Here is a 21,258-nt window from a genome sequence, read left to right on the forward strand (position 1 = left end):
CTAAGGAGTTTGGCTTTCAGCAGTAAATTGTAAGCATATAGCAATATGTGTATGATCATAAAACACATGTTCTGTTAATCTGAGGGGAGCTTGTACAAAAATAAATAAATGTAAATATTTATTTCATGCAGTTACTGAATAATCTGCCTTACGATTTGGTCATGTAAATTCAGATAGAAAAACCAAGATACACACTGGAGAATAAGAGGTTAAAGTAACACCAAACTGGCATCAGTCCTCCCCTTTAATCATTTTAAATTTCTTCTTACATTTCCTACGATTGCATAAGCGATGATTCAGATCATACAGACAATGAGAAGTAACACTGGGGTCGAAAATTCTGACAGAATCAAAACTAAACCAACCAGTTATAGAACTTGTAGGAGTGACTGGCCCACTTTTTCAGTACAAATAGAAAACTGCGACTAACAAATAAACCATTAAAAATAGACATAAAATTTTAATCCTGAAGCCTCACAGTGCCACAAATTACTATATATGTCAAGAACATTTTCATTAGAAATATGCTGGCTCTTAACTGACTTAAAGCAAAGAGCTGTACAGCAACCATGTACATTATCGCCCACAGCCACTGCACTGCACTAAATATGTGGCAATACATTTATTATGTTTAACACGTCCTCTGCTAATCATCTCAGAGCTAGTGTTGGCTGCCATTCTGGCAATTCCTGATTAGTGTCATAAACAATACCTGGCCTTTCCACGTGAAGAATCTAATCCAGTCATGCAGTCAAAACTTCAGATTAAGTGCAGTTCTGGGTGTGGTGGGACGTAACGGTCCACTCCTCCTGTCCATACAGAGAGATGCCCACACAATCCACTGAGGCAAGGACCACCAGTCAACATCTTAAATATTTGGCTATAGTTAAAAAGTAAAAAAGAAAAAGAAGGATAAAGCCCTGTCAAATTTCTCTCCAAAAATCTGATTTGTACTCTTTCAGACTGCGAAAGTAAACTGCTAAAGCGTGTGCATATGCTTGAATATAAAACTGCTGTCTCAGGACGGCAGTCCAGTTTTTTCTTTTTTCTGCTGAATGCGTTCTTGCAGAAGATTCCAAGCCTTTACTACCTGTCGAAAAACACACACATACTCAGTAATTATAGCACTTGGAACCAATTTCAGACATCATAAAGTAATCTGAAAACAGGTTGACTGTTTCTAAAAAGATAAACAAACACCACTGCAATTCTTATGTGAGGTTTGAGTGTATAGGTGAATGTACCTGTCTCTGAGTAACATCTGGCTCCCACAGTGTACACAGAACTACATTCGCCTGCTCCACCAGCCTTGCATTAGACCACTGACTCTGCAGTCTCCTCAGTGCATCCTCCTTACTTATACCATCACGCTCCACTATACGCCTTACTGCCTGAGAAAGAAGAAAAAAAAAAACTAGGGATGTAATAAAACATATCTAACTGTATCAAAGCATGTAGCTTGTGGCCAGCATATTAGCTAGAGTATTAGACTGGGGCACTAAAGCACAATTTTTGTTCCAAATATTGTGCTTCGATAATCTTGAATGCTGAACAAACTGAAAATGGGAGCATGGAAGAAACATTTTCTTCATATATCTGTTGTATACATATCGAATCAAGATACAACAGTTAAATAAAGATTAATTTTTAAATTTGTGTTATCTTTACACCCCTTTTGGGTCCCATATGTGCATTTTTGTGAAGTTCAATGTGGAAATAGAAGGCATGGGAGTACACTACCTCCTCCTCTGGTATAATGGCCACCCAAACCTCATGCACCATGTCTGTCCATCCAGCCTCCAACAAGACTGCTGCATCCAGGACACACACATGCTTACCTACAGAAAGAGAGGGAGGGAGTTTCAAATATGCACACACATACACCGCATCAAGACATTTTCCTGAAGTGGGCAGAGAGAAACAGGGAAAAATAGGACAAGACACTGTCAAATAATCTTAATCCATTTTCCAGCCCTTTCAATGAATGTTCACATTAACAATAACAGTTTGCAGTACTGAGACATTTAACCAATTCCTACTTCTCCAAGAATTCCGTTGCACTGTTCCAGCTCAGTGGAGGCGTGTCTATATCAAAGTAGGTGTTCCCAGTCTTATTTTGCCCCTGACCTAACTTTTCTGCAATGTGCTGCAGGCATCAAATTTGGATCAGTGCATATTTACGAAAATCAGCAGTTGATAAAGTAAAATATTAAATATCTCTCTCTATCTCTCTCTTGTTTATTTATATAGCGCTTTTCACAACAGGTGTTGTCACAAAGCAGCTTTACAGAAAAATCCGGGTCCAAGCCCCCATGAGCAAGCCAATGGCGACAGTGGCAAGGAAAAACTACCTAAGATAAAGAGGAAGGAACCAAGACTCAAATGGGGAAACCATCCTCCTCTGGTCGACACAGGATACCAAACAGCATTAATCTAAAATATTATACTACAAAACGAGGAACACAGGCGGAGCAATGGTTAATTAGATATCCCTCCTTTGGACTGTTTTCAATTAAATACCTGTAAAAGATTTTACATATCACTGTTTATGTTTTTAATTGCATTTTTCCTACTGTGTCAACCTGTGTAGAACTGGGATTGTAGTTTATTTCACGAAGTTTTACTGCATGCCACATTGTTTTTGTACTGCATCTGGAATGCTCTGCTTGTGCAACCCATGTGAATGCTCAAACCTTTTAACATGGGTGGTGAACTGAACAGCAATATGTTCCGTGTCACTCACACAGACGTAGTAAAGGTAAAGCAGGCGTGAGACTTGGTCAGAAACATGGTCAGAAAGTGAGTTACCTTCTTTTTTAGCCTGCTGTATTCTTGCTTTTACCAGAAGGGCAATCTCCGGCCATACTATATCAGTCAGGGCTTTCAATCGCTCCTGGAAAGAGGCAGACAAACATATACTCAGCATGATAGAAAGTACACACCTCTAGATTCTTCTCAGTTCACTACAGGATGCTTTTATTACCTTATCCCCGAACACCATTCTTCCCAGAGTTCGTCTGTTAATGGTCTGATCCTCATTCAAAATATCTGACACGAAAGACTCAAATACATCACTTATCAATAATACATATCAGTGTTGTAGTCAAGTATTTACACATGTATAGAGTCATATGCAAAAGTTTGAATCAAAATGCATGTTTTGTAGATTGGAGTGAAAAAAAATTGTTCTACAGTGAACAAAATAAAAATATGGCAATTTAGTTAAATATGGCATATTTTTGTGCGCAACTTCTATTTATTTGAGTTTACTATATCGGAAAATATAAAATATGGCATAACTTTTGCACAAGCCACACTTTGTTTTTACTTTCCAATATGTTAAATTTAGAAAATAAACAATTTCTCTCTAGAGGATGGTTTTTCTATAGAGAATGTCAAAATGTACTTTCACTTACTTAACGTAATTTGACTTCAGGGGGTGGGGATTGGTGTCCAAACCTATGCACATAACTATAGTCACATTTCTTCCCAGGTTGTTTATGTATATTGACTTCTAATGAGGAGTTAATGGGTATACCCCTAGTATTCCAACTCGCCTCAAGTCAGAAAGACGGAGAAGTATCGTTCACATGTAGCACCAATGTGTCAGTTTTATATGATGACAGTTTCAAGAATTTTTACTGGTTCACTTTCATCTGTTTCTACTGATACGACCTGTGCATTTTTGGCTGGTCATTTTCAGGTGTTTGTATGGATTCCGCAGTTAAGTGGGCTATTAGTAATCAACAACTACTCTTGCAAAATCCTACTATTCATACTTTCATTTATTTTGCATTTTCTATGTTCTATCCAAAAACAGACAGAAGAGGAAGAAGGAAAAGATGGCTTTATCTTCTCACTGACTGTCTAACCCTGATCTCACGGAACAGACATCACTGTGCACCACTGACTGTCACTGCAAAACAAACTGTAATGTAAACCCATGCCAATGCAAGAAAAGTTCACCTGGTGCATATTCTAGTACTGTACAATAACCCAGATGCATAATATAACTGAATAACTGAGTATGTCTCACTCAAGTTTTATTACATTGAGTATTAATTTTAATTGAAAGCTTAAAGCAACTCCCCATCGCTTTCTTCTTGATCACTAACCTCCACCAGATCTGCTCATTCTCAGGCTCTCAGGCTCTTGGTTTCTTTCTCTCCTTCTCCTTGCCTGTTTAGTAATATTTTATTGAACTCAGATTTTTTTTATTGAACTCAGATTTAATAATGAGAGATCAACTGGTAAAAATCTTCTCATCTGACTGGTCTTCGAAAGAGTGGCCACCTCTTAATTTCCATCTATAGGTTGAGGAATTGAGGGATATAAAACTGTGTTCTGATCAATACTATATGACCTTTTTACTGACATTAACTTACTGTAAACAACGACATATGGTAAATACCATTGGTAAATGTTGTCACTGTTTCCAAATACTGAAGAGAAATATATAAACAAGGAATAAAAAGAGCTGCCAATAGCATTATTTATATCCCTGTTACTAGTTCACACTCTCACAAAGTTTCTTCAAACTCAAACTAGTTGGCTTGTCACTAGCCAGCTATTGTTAGTGTTATAGCTAGGTACCTAACCCCTTCTCTTTGCCTCACATAAACCCAAAGCTGGTAAGCTAAGTTAACAAGCAATTGAGTAAAAGCTACACTATAACACATACATACAAACAATTTACCACAAATCCATACAGTAGACTCTGCAACTACTTACTGTTTCACTCTGTGTGTCTAATAATTATTTCAGTCAGCTTTTAGCTCCTGTCTTCAGTTTTGGCACTTGCCGAATGACATTACTTTACAAAGTGAATAAAACCAGAGATCCTCAACCAGGTCTGATATGACTGGCTTAAAACTTGTGAGGTTTGATATGATTGGCCGAGCTGGGGGTTCCACTTTTCACTTTACATTAATAAATCTCTAGTAGCGCAGCAGAGGCAGAACTGCATTAGAGCAGCAGTGCCTCCCCCAGGTCATGCCCTGCTATCACAGTATATTGTGAAGTTGGAGACGCAATGGCACGGTTGAATAATGAAGAATGAATAAGAAAAAACTACAATATGCTTTGAACTAATAAAGTACATTTATTTGGTAAGGGGGACTAAAGAACATTTATCTGGCCTAGCAACATCCCTAAATGCCTCTAAATGTGTCCTGGACAAAATGTGGTTGTGTAAATTTTTTCGTTTTTTCTAATATGTTAAACTTAGCAAATGAAGAGAAATTTATTGCAAAATGAATCCTCCATTTTCTCTTACCTGTACCAAATTCCTGCAGTATCTTATGGTAGGCGACACAGCCAGGTTTGTAGGTCTCATGGCCAAGTTGGTCAGCGTCAATCCGTACTGCTCCAAGCCCTTCTAGTCTCTGCGCCAAAGCGCTTTTCCCGCTCCCGCTGCCCCCTGTCAGACCAATCACATAAGGCACCTGAGAGAGAGCAGGCCGAGGCTGGCAAGAGTGAGGAGACATGACAGAACGTTACACCGTTGCACAGAGCTCCACTGGGAATTTCACTGAATGAAATAAACAGGTTGCAAAAACAATTACTTTTCTCAGCAAACTCAATAACAATCTTGAGATTTGCAAGCCTGCAAAACACTATGTCAGTTTCCCGTCAGGGATTAAGCCTAGTCTAAGACTAGGCTTAAGTCCTGTCCAGGACCCTATAACTATCACACATGGCAAAGAAAGAAGCTGAACAATCCAAAAAGTTTGCATGATGTGCATTCACCACACAAAATTATAAGCAACTGCAGGTTTGAATGGCATTAATTGCTTTCAATAATTCATGAGATATGAATTCATGTCATGTATGATATGTAACCAACATGTGCAATTTCAAATTCAAAGCTTTGTGTTTTTTTATGACAGAAAATAGTTGAATACTGTTTTACTGCCACTGATAAAACATTTGAAGGCCACACTGCATAACACTGTGCTCCAAACCACAGCACTGCGTGCTACAGCTAACAAAGCTTCCACACTATTTTGTCCAGAAAAAATAGATGTAAAAGTACTCTAGAAGAGTTCAATTATTCCCTGTGTCCTCAAGCTCCAATAGTTGGAGCTTCTTTAATAGTCCACCTTTGAATGATTAATACTTTTGAAATGTGAAGTAGCTGAAAGAACTGAAACGCCTGCACTCTTAAATAGCCAGACCTGACCAGTGTAGTTATGTAAATGGATAAAAGTACAGAAAGCGTGGTGAAGTGAGTTTGGAGGTCTCTCTTCATCTTCATTTATCAGTTTCACATTAAAGCGATTAGATGCTTTGACATTGTTCGCCGAGTTCACGGCGCTTCCTGTGCTGTGCTTCTCGTATGCACAATCAGAGTCATGCATTCAGGTTACTCATACACACGCAATATACATACAAGGACAGGCACATAATATACAGAGAGATAAATTACAATTTAAATACATATTGCATAACTCATTTCGTTCTCTTAAAAGACATACAAGTAAAGCAAGTAATGCAGTTCTTTTTAAGCCAGTGACTTATGTGTTTACAGGAATTTAAACTGTCATGTGTTATATTACTTCATTATAAGAAAAGTCATTGCATTAATTTAATGCTTTACTTTGTTGTTGTTTGCTGGATTGCACATACATGAGTATTTTCGAGTTTAAAAGACACTGCAATCACAATAAACTGGATGCAATAAGGATAGCTCAAATAAAACCTTCCAAAAGATTAAATAGGCTGAACAAATACTATAGACCCCTTGCACTTCATAAGGTGCCCTAATATCAGACCGACTGACAGAACAAATGAAGAAAGGAATAAACAAATCAATGAACGGATGAAAGCAAGATAAGTACGACTAAATCAATTAATGAATAAATCAATAAATAGGCTGACAATTACCATGGGAGGCTTGAGGAGTGTGCCCAGTAGTCGTGAGCGCAGACTGGATGAACTGATCTTCTCCTCCTCTATGTCTGTGTGATGTGCATCTTTAATTAGTGGGATCTCATACAGTACCAGCTCTGATAAACCCTGTAAAACACAGCATTAATGTGATGAAAATAAACAGTTAAAACCAGTCGTGGCCCCCAGTTCCAATTCTGAAAGGCCACAGCACCCTTGATAGTTCCATGTTTTCTCTGCTCTCATCATCTGCAGTTTAGCAGGGAATCTACTCACGGTAGCAGCATTGTCACAGGTACACCTGGCCTGAGCCTACCCAGATTGATCACTGGCCCATCAAATTAAATGGGGAGAGAATATTTATTAAGCTGCATTTTTTAAGATAAGAAATTTGATTTGTTTTTTTTGTGAGGGCTGTTATTGTATGGTCAACCAAATCACAGTGCTCTCTGCCCTCCAGGACCTGCTTAGCAACCACTGCCTCAAACCTTCAATTTGTTTTCAGCATGTCAGTGCCAGTCACGGAGCCAATAAGTTGGCCTTCCCACTTTTTCACAATACCCAAAAATGTATTTCTGTCTACACCAGTGATGTAGGGCAGGCAATATACACACACACAAACTTTCTAAGCCGCTTATCCTTATGGGTCACGGGGGGAGCCTATCCCAGCAGTCACTGGGTGGAAGGCAGGATACACCCTGGACAGGTCAAATTAGATGTACACGTTTTATATAAAGAACCTGCATAAACTGCTTAGTAACAAGTATGTGACAATGTCAGACCATTAATCCATTATCTTGCTTTATTATTTTATTAATTTATTCACAACAATTTTAGATCCCTGCCAACCAAGACCCAGCAAATAAATTTATCACATACTTACTGTTAGACAATGCGAGGTCTTGGACTCCTGTTGAGCGCTTTAAGCCTTCTATCTAGTATCTCCTTATCAGGTTCCTGTAATGATTGTTTGTTCTCCAAGTAAAAGTTTGCCTAGCCTACATGTACCTGGTAGCTCTGTTGGAGCCATGTTGGGTATGACTGATGCATAATATGAGCAGAGTAAGTTTAAAAAAAAAACTGTTGTATATACAAAAAATACAAAACAAAAACCCTCAAATCCCAAAATAAAAGTGGGAAACAAATTTTGTGTGATCCAATCCTGGTCCTGGAGATCTACCACCCTGGAGATTTCAGATCCAACAAAGCTGGCTCTAATTTTCTGATGCTCCTGAAGGCCTTCATTACCTAGACCAGGTAACCTCTGCAGAGTGGGAGATCTCCAGAACCAGGACTGGGCACCTATGATCTAAGACATAAATAAGTTACGTGGGAAAACTGAGTTATAAGTTGTAAGTTGATCTTATGCACTGATAGGGTCACAAAAACCTGTGCTAGACAATTTATGTATTATTATCTAACTAAATCAACTTCTACACAAAAATCAGTATATGTTCATTCAAATACCAAATAATTCATGATCAACTATTATACAACCATCTGAGAGACATTAACAAGTATTTTGATGGTCAGTAGAAGAAAAGTACTCCAAACTAAAGTCCCTAAAGCTTCAGGTTTCATTAAGGTACAATTTTAACTGAGGACAACAGTTTGGATTTCTAATCTGAAGTTACTGACTTACTAACATTATACCTAGTCCAATATCAAGGCATTAACTTGATGCTTGGACGATAACTTGTATTGCATCACAAAAGAAAACTGAACTCTGGACACATGTGCTCACAACTATGTGGAATAAACAGTGAAATGCACTTCCAAATGTCCTGTCCTCAGATCACCTCTTTTGTAACCTTTCCCCTATATCTTACAGATTTCATTTTACATTAGCATTATTACAATTTTGAAACTGCATTAGTACTACTGTTTTTATTTAGTTGTTTCTTTTTTTTTACTTTATTAAATTTCAGTTTTCAGTTAGCTTTAAAGATGCAGTAATAGTTTTAGTTTAGTTTTTTTTCCCCTGGTAGTTTTTCCTTAGTTTCAGTTTTATTTGGGTTTTTAGTATTTTGGTGAATATTATGTGAGAAACCAGACCTTACAAACTGGACTCGGTTAATCCCTCCCAGTGAGTTTTATCATTTTAGGAATACTACATGTGTAAAACAGTACAGTATACTCAGTTAAGTGGCATGCTTTACACAAAGGTATGGCCCTCTGAATAATTTAAGTCTGACATAGAAGCGATCTGCTTGCAGATTGTCCCTCATGCATTGAAAATGTGAAAACTATTATTATTTCTCTGCAATTGTATCCCTTTTCATTTGTGAATACATAAACAACAAGAAAGACACCACAGACTGGACTTCATTGTGTCTACTTTGTGTACAGTAGCCACTCAGAAACGTACATTTTCTGCGCGTTTCCTGTTGACAGCCTCACCGCCTCTCCTCGTCTCCTCACTGACCACAATGCACTGCAGCTGAGAGTCAGTGATAGACGGGCCAAAGGGGTCAGACAGAGGAACAATCTCATACTGGAGAGACGGCTTGACATCATTTAGAAACTCCTTGAGCTTCTGCACGCGCTGACTATATGGTTCAATCAGCTCCTTCAACACCTTATCTACAGGCAGAGTAAGAGAGAAAGAAACAAAATAAAGCAATGGGATGCCACAAAAAAGTTCAAAGAAATACTATACATATGAAAAATCAAGGAAACCAACACTGAAATTTGACTAAAAGAAATACTACTGCTCTCAGCTTACTTTTAAGGAGCTCTTGGTCACACACCCCAATCAGAAAGCGCCTATTGGCCAGCAGACAGCAAATATTAAGCAGGGTCCTATGGGCACCATGTAGGCGGTCAAAGGTTCCACCCACGACCACGTCACTGTATGTCTCTATGGGTTCGGTTCTTTCTGTTCTTTTCTGCTCCTCATCCTCGCTCTTCGCTTGCTTGAGCTGTGGATGCAGTATGACTGAGGACAGCCCAGGTGTGCAGACATAGCAGTAACCTGCGTACCTCTGCAGACACTGAGATACCAGCGACGACTGGCCAGGGTCCTGAAGGGGGTAATCTGTCAAAACCACCTCAGGGGAGTGGGACAGGGTCTGCGGAGAAGGGAAAGGATTGGAGACAGCACTTGCCCCAACCTGAGGCACTCCTGACTGCGCCCTGAAATGAGTCAGCAGCACCCTAACGTCTAGGTGGCCGCACACGTCAGCTGCGTTACTGTAGAGGCGAGAGATGACACTGGGAAGGTCCACCACAGGATGAATGAAGGCGGGTCGAGCCTGTGTGCCCGTGCCCAGGTTGAGACCGGGGTGGAGGTGCACATATAGGGTGCGTTCCACCACCTGGGCAGCAGAGCTGAGGACAGGTGCGAGGCGGAAAGGGAGGGTGTGTAATGGGGACGTGAGAACCAGGACACCAGTGCTGAACATTGACATTATGAACAACTATTCACCACGGCCTCATCCAGCAACCTGAAAGAGAGAGAACAGAGATCTCATTAATTCAAAGGAAAAGCATTACAGCTGAATGACATTTCTTGTCTTCTCAGAGTGCATTGTGACTACACTACAAAGCAGTTTTTCCTTCAAGAGCAGGACTAAGAAATACTCATAGAGAGCATACTATAGAAAGTTGCACGACTTTTCTGAATTTGCACTTAAACTGAGCAGTTTCCAATACTAACAACTATGCAAAAGAACAGTATATCAATTACAGGATCAAGTATAACTGCAAAAGAATATGCTTTTCCTCATTTCCAGATCAGTCATGAGCCTTTAGTTACAAATCCCTTTTTTGGTTAATTTTATTGTTTTGTTATTGAAAGTAGCTAAAATTTTAACCTCATAATTACGACAAAGTATCTCATTACAATGGCCTGCTAACTTACTATGTCATGATTTACAATCTCATAATTTTCACTTAGCATCTCATAATTATGACATCAAAATACTGACACAGAATCTTATTATTTTCATCATTATTATGTGAAACTAACTCATAATACTCACACATCATCTAAACTGCTTTAACTCGTAATAATAATAATAAATAATAATAATAATAATACATTAAGTCATAATTATGTAATACTTTTTCATTCTTATGACTTACTAAGTGGTTATATATTTTTCTCCAGTGACGGAAAACTTGCTTCCATATAAAAGAGAATAGAGCCTGACCAGCTAACTGGCAAATGTGATAAAAATAAAGGCAGATACTGGATTTATCAAGAAGTTCCGCTAAGTTCCATAGAGAGACACTACTTGTGTGGACAGTTTTTCTTTTTTGTAGCCGCTTTTTACTTACTTCGGTGTGGTTTTAGACTCTATCTTGGCACGACTCCTACCTCTGTCAAGTGTCACGTCAAGGTTTAGCTGGCAGGCTAATACAAGTTTTCCGCGGCATGCTAAATTGAGTTGAGAAACTGGTTTAGGTAATGCGTATTAAAACACTGCAGATAAAATAAGCAGTTAACATATTTGAGGTTAAAATGGAGGAGGTCTGCGGAGCCTGTGAGCTGCTAAAAAATCGCTATTTGAACAAAACGAGCCACCAAACCTGTAGTAAGGACTGTCTAGATTTACCACTGGCTTCGCTCATACAAGACGACCACCTACCAGAACGCCTTTCTGATCCGTCGTGAACAGCCAAGTTACGTTGGCAAACCTCTCATACGACAACTAACAGCTAAATTTCATCATTTTTATACACATCGTTTCTGTGTTCCCTCATTACGCTTCCCTCAAGGCAGTCTCATGCCCATTTGCCCGAGTTAGAAAACACGTGACAGGCAAACAGGCTGTTCATTGGAGGATGAGCGGAAAACACAGCTGTGGGATTTTGGGATTTGTAGTTCAAAAGTAGTTTCGCGTTGAGACTCGTAGGTGACGTTAGAATGAGCGTTAGGTTCAGAGGTTCATGAATAGTTATGGTGAATGTAAGAGATTTGTTAACGTTATTTGAAATGTTAATTAAAGAGGCATTCCTAAAGCTAGCATTTAACGTCACTTGTCTATGTTATATAGTATTCAATAGTGCAGCGTTTCTACAGAATCATATCAGTATCATATATGCAATGTTGAGCTCAAAATAAAAAAAAATAATTTCAACACTACGATTTTAGTTTGATATTTGGTATACTAGTACACACATTTCATTTACACAAAGATTTATATGCTTTATCAGTAACTTTATTTACATTTATTTCCAGACTTGTATATTTATGCTTAATGTGATTCTGCAATAATTGTGTCAAAATGATAATTTAAATGTAATTTATCTTATATGCATTTTCACTCTCTAATAACACACTTAAACTGCATTATCAACGAGAACAGCAAGCCAGAAAAAGGGTAATATTCAAATGTAATAGGTGGTGGGCCGAGTCTCATGATCTGTTTTAGCTTTTGAGTTGATCGATCCCTGGCTCAGAACTGAGTGGAAACTCACTATCACACATTTCATTTTTTGTGATCGCAAATGTGGTTGTTTTTCTGTTAACTTAAACATAAAGCTAATGAGGCAAATGGCATCAGCCATCAGTTCATCATAACACGTTAGCTGGAAGCAGGCCACTGAACAGAGACTAAACTGGCAGACAGATTGTGGGTTACATCATAAATCTTACAGTTTTCTTATTGCGGCATAAAAAAATAATATTTTGCTGCTGTTGGGAAAAAAAAACAACTTGTATGTCAATTTTTGGCGTTTTTTAGTTTTTAACATAATTTGAAAATGAATATTGCCCTTTAAATTGTTTACTTTACATACATTACTTGGAAAAACTTCTGGTTCCACTGACTTACATTAAAAGTAAAGTAGGTTTTGTCCTTCTCCTGTAAAGATACCAACAGCAGTGATTTAATAGGAGGCGTGTGAGAAGATATATTGTCATGCTAAATGCAAACCTGTTTCTTCAAAAGTGTTATGTCTTATCAGTTAAGACTGATTCCCATCTGAGCTGAAGTCCTACCCAGGTGCTGACCATCTATAAAAGGGGTAATTTCTGGAGAAATTATGTTCACAATGCATAGTCCATTAGGGGTCCATAACATTATAAACAAAGTGATAATTTTATGTGTATAAGAAATACAGGACATTAGGTGCGATGTGAATGAGAACATGTGGCCAAGTAATGCACACCAGGTAAACTAAGCATTTACAGTATCAGTGACTTCTTTTCTTTGCTTCTAGCTAAGACAAAAAGTTTAGTTTTTTTTAGTTTCTTCATTTGTTCCTATATAATAAAGATACACCATTTTGTATTTTTATGTTTCTCTGATGCAATGATTTTTCTTTTTCATTCACTGTAAGAAATGGTTTGTCAGTTTAACCTACGAATATTTCATGAGGTAACAAGCACTTTAAGTGGTTTAATTAAGTTTTTTAGTAAAACAAAACAGAGTAAAATTAGATGAACAAAATCAATTTTTCCATCAGTTTAAACCTCAAAAAACTTCAAATCAACTTTTACCCTTTACATGATCAGCAAAAGAATAATAAACTAATTATGAAAAGAAGCATGGCCTGTGAACTAGAGATTCTCATTAATAGGGACAGACGCCCCTCTTTCTGTACATACAAATGAATACAAACATATATGAATGAATGAAGAGGTCTATTAGGACATTCTACAGGCAGCCATTATCTGTGAATGTTGCTGCCACTGTGGAAGACATGGTGAGGAGCCTGAGAAAAGTAAAGGTCACAAATGTGTGAAGACGTTAATGATAGACATTATGACACATCTTCTGTAGTCTATCTTTAGCTAATCTAGGTAATCAGAAAAATAATACATATATTTTAGCAGTAAAATGTGGGTTTTGCCATATTTTCCCATGTTCCATGTGTAATCATGTGTTCTGGTTTTGCTCCGCCCCGACAGCTAATCTGATTGACCGGCTTCTTGTCAACAGATCATAGCTGAGCTCTGATTGGAGCTCTCTGTAACTCCCTCTAAAGACTACGATTTAAACTTTACATTTTTAGAAAACTATATACAAATCTTTATTGTCAAAATTTTTTTCCTTGTTAATGAAAAAGGGTTCAACGAAATTAATGTTTTTGAGGCTCTGGCCACAGCCTATAAACGGGAAACAGCACATCTCCTCTTCGCAATTATGTATTCTCACCTACTGCACTCATTGTGTGGCGAAATGCCTTTGAAAACGTATTGACAAGATTGCACCTTCATGGGCTGTGTCCAAATTAGCCTACTATATATTGCTCATGTACTGATTCTGCTCAAAAGTAGTTAGCAGTATGCAGTATGTGACCAACATGAATTTCTGTAGTATGCTAAAGATACCCGGATGATTTCTGGCAAAATTTTCCAGTATGCTGCATCCCAAAATTCAACGCGGCCATTCCGGGAGTACGTACCACTGAGTACGTACCACTGATGTAACCTCCTAGATACGTTTAATTCATAAGCTGTGTCCCAATTCAGGGGCTGCATCCTTCAGAGGCTGCATTTGAAGGCCGACTGCGCCACAACGGCGCAACTACACTGTCCCATTCCGAAGGCTCCTTCATATGCGGCAGAGAAATGTGTCCCTCTATTCCAGCATTAAGCATTAAGTTTGACTTTGTTTTGCTCTATATTACCGGCAAATAAAAACCTAAACTTGTTAAAACTTTGTATGTAAACAGACTACTGCTCTGACAACTGATAGGTTTCAATTGCCTTCACCGTGTAGAGTGCTGTTCAAATTCACAGTAAACCTTCCAAAGCGAGGGAAAAGATGGCGTAACATTACATGTAATTCTACAGCGACAGTTTTCTGTTCCGGGGACTGCCTGCAGGAGGCGGAATTTCCCCATTTCCGGCTAATAAAACATAACTAATTTTTCTTAACACGACTGAGACCAGCAGGATTTAGCAGGATCTCTCAAGATTGAAATAACTTTGCAAGATTTAAACGTTGAACATTTGAAGTTTTTCAAAAGAGACATATAAATCAGTTCTATAGTATATACGAACGGCATATTTGAAAATGGAACAACCCTCCATCTTCCTTTTTTTCAGCGTCTACTGACTTTTCACTTTATATACGAAGGAGGCTCGGTAGAAAAGATTGAAAGCAAAGCTTGCAGCAAAGACGGAGAAGGAGAGAGAGCTTCTGAAGTCTCTGCAGGGACAAATCAGAGTGAATCAGTTGCTCGAGAAGCAGATAAATTATATAAAGAAAAACAACCGGGAGAAATGATAAGCATAAGGTATGCGAGATTCACGGTTATGTCGCTGGAGCAAAGAGGAACTGCTTTGGATCCCCTGCGTGATGGATCTGCTGGGTGAAATAGACAATGCTTACATGAAAACTATGAACATGAGGAGAGAGAGAGAAGAGCGGCATGGTGGGCGAAGAAAGAAAAATTACTGGAAAAAAATATTGTTCTAGTTCAGAGAAGAAAAAGAAGAAGAGGAAGACACTTCTAGAATGTGGCCTTTTAATTAGCCAATACAAAAGCACAAGGGCCAATGACAGAGCCTAATACTGCAACAGTTATTACAGTTAAAGGTTAAACACATGTTCACACAAAAGTCCATTATAAAGATATAACATGCAGGCTTTGGATAATAGTTGATTGTTAACTTGCATGTTTTGTAAATGCTACGGCCATGCTAACTAGCTTCGGAGCCGTGTAGCCAAGTGGTTAACTAGCTAGGTTAGCTAACCAGCCATCAGCAAGGAATTTTAGCATAGCAAGCGTAGTTCATCTCTTCTGTTTCGGTCTAGCATTTTTTTTCCAATTCCCTTTTTTATATCAAATGGTTCTCTGTGCCTCACCAACCACACGGCCATATCTACATATTAACACAAACATGAGCGTGGATCGCTGCGTTCCCTACATTAAATAATCCTATCCCATTTTCTGAGAGCATACTCTTAAAATAGTATCATTTTGGACAGTATCTTTCTTAACCTGCCGCTCTGTAATGGTACGGAATACAGTCCAGCTGCGATGTTGCCCGCCCCAAAATGGCGGCGCCGTTGACATGCCTGGCTGGACCTAACGCGGCATCCAGGTATGTATCCTTGGGTTTCAGTCACGTGAAATTTCTGGTTTCGCTGCTTCACACGAACGTAACTAGAGGTGAAAGATTAATCACCTTACTTTGGAAGAGAAAAACGTGGATAAAATAGGCTGCGATCCTTATACAGTTTACCCCGAACTCTTGGTCCCGCTGAAACTGGCGGAAAAGCTACCATATATTTGTTTTTCTTGATACATATATTTATCTCATACAAAACCACTCTCCCTATTCTGGAGAGTCTCTCAAAGCGTCTAAAAGCACAGAAACCCACCGGCTCTTCGCGTCAGGGTGGGTGAAGGATCCCATGCTGATGCATAAAGAGGAGAAAAAACTCTGTGATCATAGGAAGGGTAAGGCAATATCAGCTAATTAACATAGATGTGAACAATGATAGCCTTTAGATAACTTTCACTAACGTTAACAGCCGAGAGATAAACAGTAAGTTAGTCCCCCTAACGAAGCTAGCAAACAGCTGGATATAACTTGTTTCTGGAAATGTAAATGATTGAATGAGATATAAACGTTAAATATTACACTGCTACGTCTACATTACAAGCCTCATTGCTTAAATCCGATTTTTCGCTCAAACCCGATCTCTCTGACATGATGGTTCGCACTCGTTTAGGTAAGTGATTCAAATCTGTCATTAATGTGAACGAACCGGTGTTCTGAAACGACCCGCATGCGCACATCCTACTCAGTAACGTCACGTGAATGAATCACGTGGTCACGTGCATCATCAACAAACAAACGGTCAGAACGAGCCTTGGCTGTGAAGATAATTAACTCTGAACAGCTCTCAGCAAGAGATGAGCTACGTTAGACACACCTACCTTGTTGTTCCAATTTGTAGATGTAAAGTCAGGGACAGTAGCTCATCTGTTGCTGCACAGTTTGTGTTGGTCATCCTCTCGTCCTTCACTGTGGTCACAGGACGCTGTTGGCTGAATATTTTTCATTGGAGGTCGATTCAATGTCCAGCAGTGGCACTGAGGTGTTAAAAAACTCCAGCAGCACTGCTGTGTCTGACCCACTCGTACCAGCACAACACACTCTAACACACCACCACCACCACACATCAGTGTCACTGCAGTGCTGAGAATGATCTACCACCCAAACATTACCTTCTCTGTGGTGGCCCTGTAGGGATCCTGACCAGGGAATAACAGGATGAAAGGGGGCTGTAAAAAGTATGCAGAGAAACAGATGAACTACAGTCTGTAATTGTAGAACTACAAAGTGCAGCTATAAGGTAAGTGGCGCTGCTAAAATGGACAGTTAGTGTAAAAACAAGGAGGTGGTTTCAACATTATGGCTGATCAGTGTAGGTTTGTATGTGTGGTGACATCATAGGGGCACCTGTGGCACTACAAATTAACCTGTAAATATTAAAATTTCAGTGTTGTGCTTACAGCAGCAGTGTTGACCGGTAGCTGCCGTGTATGGTTACTGAATTCATTACTAAGTGTTTTCAGGATGGAATATGTATCTCAGGACGTATTACATGAGATCCTGCTGAAAGTGGTCAAGAAAATCCTTGATAGAGATGAGATACACTGGAAGAAGAACAGCGGACATGAGAGGGAGAGTTGGAGTGAAGCTCTACAGCTCAACAAATCCTGACTGCTAATAAATGAATCTGTAGTGCTAGCTAGCTTTGATGATAGCAATAACCTCACCAACCTCACCTTCCCGCCACCAAACATCCACACCGGAGCACTTCTAGTTTTAGAAAATTTGCTACTACCTTAATGAAACATCATCAGTAGGGGATTTTCCTAGTCTTTGAATCAAGACATGCTGCTTTATAGACACTGAAGGGACCAATCAGAATAAAGTAACACCAGTAAGTCTAGCAAGCAAGCAAAGTTTATTTATATAGCACTTTTTACAACAGGTGTTGTCACAAAGCAGCTTTACAAGGAAATCAGCATTACAGAAAGAAATCCGGGTCCAAGCCCCCATGAGCAAGCCAGAGGCGACAGTGGCAAGGAAAAACTCCCTAAGAGAAACAGGAAGAAACCTTGAGAGGAACCAAGACTCAGAAGGGGAACCCATCCTCCTCTGGTCGACACCGGATAGTAAAACATTGTTAGTATAAAGTATTATAGTACAAAAACAGGGAAAACAGGTGGAGCAAATGATTCATTTGATTAGTTCATGCAGCAGCAGCAGCAGCAGCATCAGTGGGTTCAGGTGGTGAGGGTGAGGTTTGCACGGCGAGCAGTGGCACCCAATCAAGGCAGAAGAGGCAGCAGCATCAGAACGCACAGGATGGGAAGCTGTTCAACTCGGCAAAGAAAAGAAAAAAAGGAAAAACAATCAGTTCTGTAATGGGTGATTGATTAATTTGATTAGTTTAAATGATTGATTAGTTCAAATGATTAATTTTGATTAGTTCATGTAGCAACAGCAGTAGCATCAGTGGGGTCAGGTTGTGAGGGTGAGGTTTGCACCGCGTTGTACAGCAGGAGGCTCAATGGTGGTAAGCCGGTCCAGAGGGCTGGCGAGCAGTGGCACCCGATCAAGGCAGAAGAGGCAGCAGCATCAGAACGCACAGGATGGGCAGCTGTTCAACTCGGCAAAGAAAAGAAAGGAAAAACACACAGAGAGTCAGTTCTGTAATGGGTGACTGATCACAAATTACAGTGTAAGCAGAGCAGCAGAGACTCTGGTAGGTATAGAACTGACAGGGAAAACTAATTACCAAAGGCTTGACTATACATTAAGTTTTTAGCTTAGACTTAAACACTGAGGCTGATTCTGAGTCCCGAACATTAACAGGAAGATTATTCCAAAGCTGGGGGGTTTTGTATGAGAAAGCTCTCCCCCCTAACGTAACTTTATTAATTCTAGGTACTAATAGTAAGCCAGCACCTTGTGATCTAAGTAGGCGTGATGGTTCATAGTGAGAGAGAAGTTCACTCAGGTACTGAGGGGCGAGTCCGTTTAGTCCGTCAGTTAGAGAATTTTATAATCAATGCGAAATTTAACTGGTAACCAGTGTAAGGTTGATAAAATTGGGCTGATATGGTCAAACTTCCTGGTTCTAGTAAGAACTCTGGCTGCAGTGTTCTGGACTAGCTGAAGCTTGTTAAGGCTTTTGCTGGGACATCCAGCCAGCAGGGCATTACAGTAATCTAGCCTTGAAGTAATAAATGCATGAACTAACTTTTCTGCATCCTGTAGAGACAATGCATTTCTTAATTTAGCAATATTGCAGAGATGCAGGAAGGCTGTTCTAGTAATATTAGTTATATGTATGTCGAAGGACAGATCAGGGTCTATAATGACACCAAGGTTTTTTACAGATGAGCTTGATGCAACTGAGTTTAAGTGTTAAAGTAGACAGTTTGTTTCTAGCTGCTTTTGGACCAAGAAGCAGAACCTCTGTTTTATCAGAGTTTAGAGGGAGAAAGTTACGCGACATCCAGTCCTTTATGTCTTTTATACAGTCCTCAATCTTGCTAAGTTTAATTTTATCATCCGGGTCGCTTGCTAGATATAACTGAGTGTCATCGGCATAGCAGTGGATTATAAAATACATATAGTATTTCAGCATTTTTTTTGTGAAAAAAATTCTGTGTTCTAATGGTCTGACAGCATCATCACTACCCATCACCTGCTATATAAAAGCACTGCCTCCTCCCTGGGAGTGAAGAGAGCGAGGCAGCACGAGTAAGGTAGGCTGTAATCTCTTGTACCTATGTTCATTTTAAACTAATTTTATTAGGCTTCCTAAGGCTTAAGGTTTGCATTTTAGCATTTGACAGAAATATGTTATTTATCTATAACACAGTTAGGTTTTTATGTGCCTACACACTTATTATGATGTGTAAACACACTGATTTCACACTACAACCTGATTTTGAACTAATTATGAGATGAATTCTGCTTCTACAGTACCCACAAAATCTCTGCAGGATGAAGAAGGCTGTGCATGCTGTTTTGGTGCTGTGGGTGGTCTCTTTTCCAGTGGGAGTCTTGGGCAAGTCAATCTTCGAGAAGCTCTGGACGCTGGAAAATGCACAGAACCGAGACCTGGTGAGCTAACTGTTGTACCTTAGTATTCACCAAAAATAAATTTGATGATTAATTTGCAATATTTTAAGGAAAGAAAGCAAACAGATGTGTTCAGTAAACCTCTTCTTTCACCTCTCTAATATATTTTCTGTTCTGCTGTTTGTTTTATCTTCTGTTGTACTATTTACATTCTTTTCTACTCTGCTGTGTTCTATTATTTTATATTTTGCTCTACTGTACTCTTATATTATATTCTGTACTATTCTACTCTGTTCTATGATTATATCCTATTCTAATAATGTTTGGATCTTCTCTGCTTGATTATATTCTGTTCTGTTCTGATGTACTTTATTTTTTATTCTATTTTATTCTGTTCTCTTCTGTGTTATATTCTATTTTGTTCTATTCTACTCTGTTCTCCTCAGTTCCTCAGTGCTCTTCAGTCGTATTTCAGTGACAGGGGTGTGTACGTGGACCGCACGGCTCCAGAATTCCCAGCACTGGTCCTGAAGAGCATGCAAGTCAGGGCAGCTCAGAGGAAGGAAAGACACTCAGATTACCTGGAGTCGTCTATGGCAAACATATATCCCACAGGTTAAAGGAGGTAGATTGATTGTGTTTTATCCATTCAGCAAATGCACTGCTAATCTATTCACTGTTCCTGATCGATTCCTTTTCTGTCTTTCTTTAACAGATGAGTGAAATGCCGAATGTATTTATTTGTGTGTGTTCAAGTTTTACAAAATAAATACTGTATTGGTCAAATCTCAAATGTGCTATCACTTCACATGTATGCAGTTTAAACTGCAAAGCAATAAACATCAGTGCGTACATGTGTTCCACTAATGTTTCATTATTAAGGATGCTTCATATACACTACTCTATACACGAACAGGCCACCTTATTAGAAACCCATACCTTGCAGGCCCCCATTGGTGGTGTACAGTGCTGTATACCGATATAGTAGATATATAAGGTAGGTGCATCTCATACAATAAATTACCTTTTAATGGAAGTACAAAGCAGGGTTTCTAGTAAACGGTGAGTGTAGATTCCTATATTATTAATGCAAACCATTTTGTAAGAAAACCTTTTCACCATACCATAAATGATTAGAGGCATTCACACCTTCATGGTCACATTTAAGATCAGCAACCTTAAGTTACCTTCACGGTGACAGCAGAGAGCATGCGTCATTTGAGGCATGAAGGGAACTTGGCCTTCATCCTTTGCTTTGTCGTCCTCTCTTCTCTCTCTCTCTTCTAGAGAAGAGAGACTTTGAAGAACCTTTAGATTTCTACTCATCACAAGACAGGGACAAAAAGCCTTACGTA

At 39.1% G+C, this 21,258-nt stretch overlaps 1 protein-coding gene across 2 annotated transcripts; it reads right to left on the reverse strand.

Moving 5' to 3' along the window:
* Positions 1–202: 202 nt before the first annotated feature.
* coasy (CoA synthase) lies at positions 203–11,625 on the reverse strand. Of its 2 annotated transcripts, XM_036591786.1 has the most exons (11): positions 11,481–11,625; positions 11,170–11,269; positions 9,614–10,334; positions 9,257–9,471; positions 6,886–7,017; positions 5,276–5,465; positions 2,984–3,048; positions 2,809–2,893; positions 1,741–1,838; positions 1,245–1,391; positions 203–1,090 (listed from the first exon to the last, which is right to left on the reverse strand). In XM_036591786.1, exons 3-11 carry the CDS (start codon positions 10,296–10,298, stop codon positions 1,019–1,021), a joined length of 1,689 nt encoding a protein of 562 aa, XP_036447679.1. In that variant the 5' UTR covers positions 10,299–10,334; positions 11,170–11,269; positions 11,481–11,625; the 3' UTR covers positions 203–1,018. The 2 variants fall into 2 exon arrangements, with proteins under 2 accessions (XP_036447679.1, XP_036447669.1); XM_036591776.1 differs by lacking the exon at positions 11,170–11,269.
* Between the last annotated feature and the right edge of the window lie 9,633 nt (positions 11,626–21,258).

This window comes from Colossoma macropomum, unplaced genomic scaffold (genome assembly GCF_904425465.1).
Source record: "Colossoma macropomum unplaced genomic scaffold, Colossoma_macropomum, whole genome shotgun sequence".
NCBI lineage: Eukaryota > Metazoa > Chordata > Actinopteri > Characiformes > Serrasalmidae > Colossoma > Colossoma macropomum.

Excerpts from the sequence above, each read along its gene's own strand:
- coasy (XM_036591776.1), bottom strand. The coding sequence starts at position 10,298 with ATGTCAATGTTCAGCACTGGTGTCCTGGTTCTCACGTCCCCATTACAC. Across the intron at positions 9,472-9,613 it reads TGACCAAGAGCTCCTTAAAA|ATAAGGTGTTGAAGGAGCTG; the intron begins GTAAGCTGAGAG and ends CTCTGCCTGTAG. Across the intron at positions 5,466-6,885 it reads CACTCCTCAAGCCTCCCATG|CCTCGGCCTGCTCTCTCTCA; the intron begins GTAATTGTCAGC and ends CACTCTTGCCAG.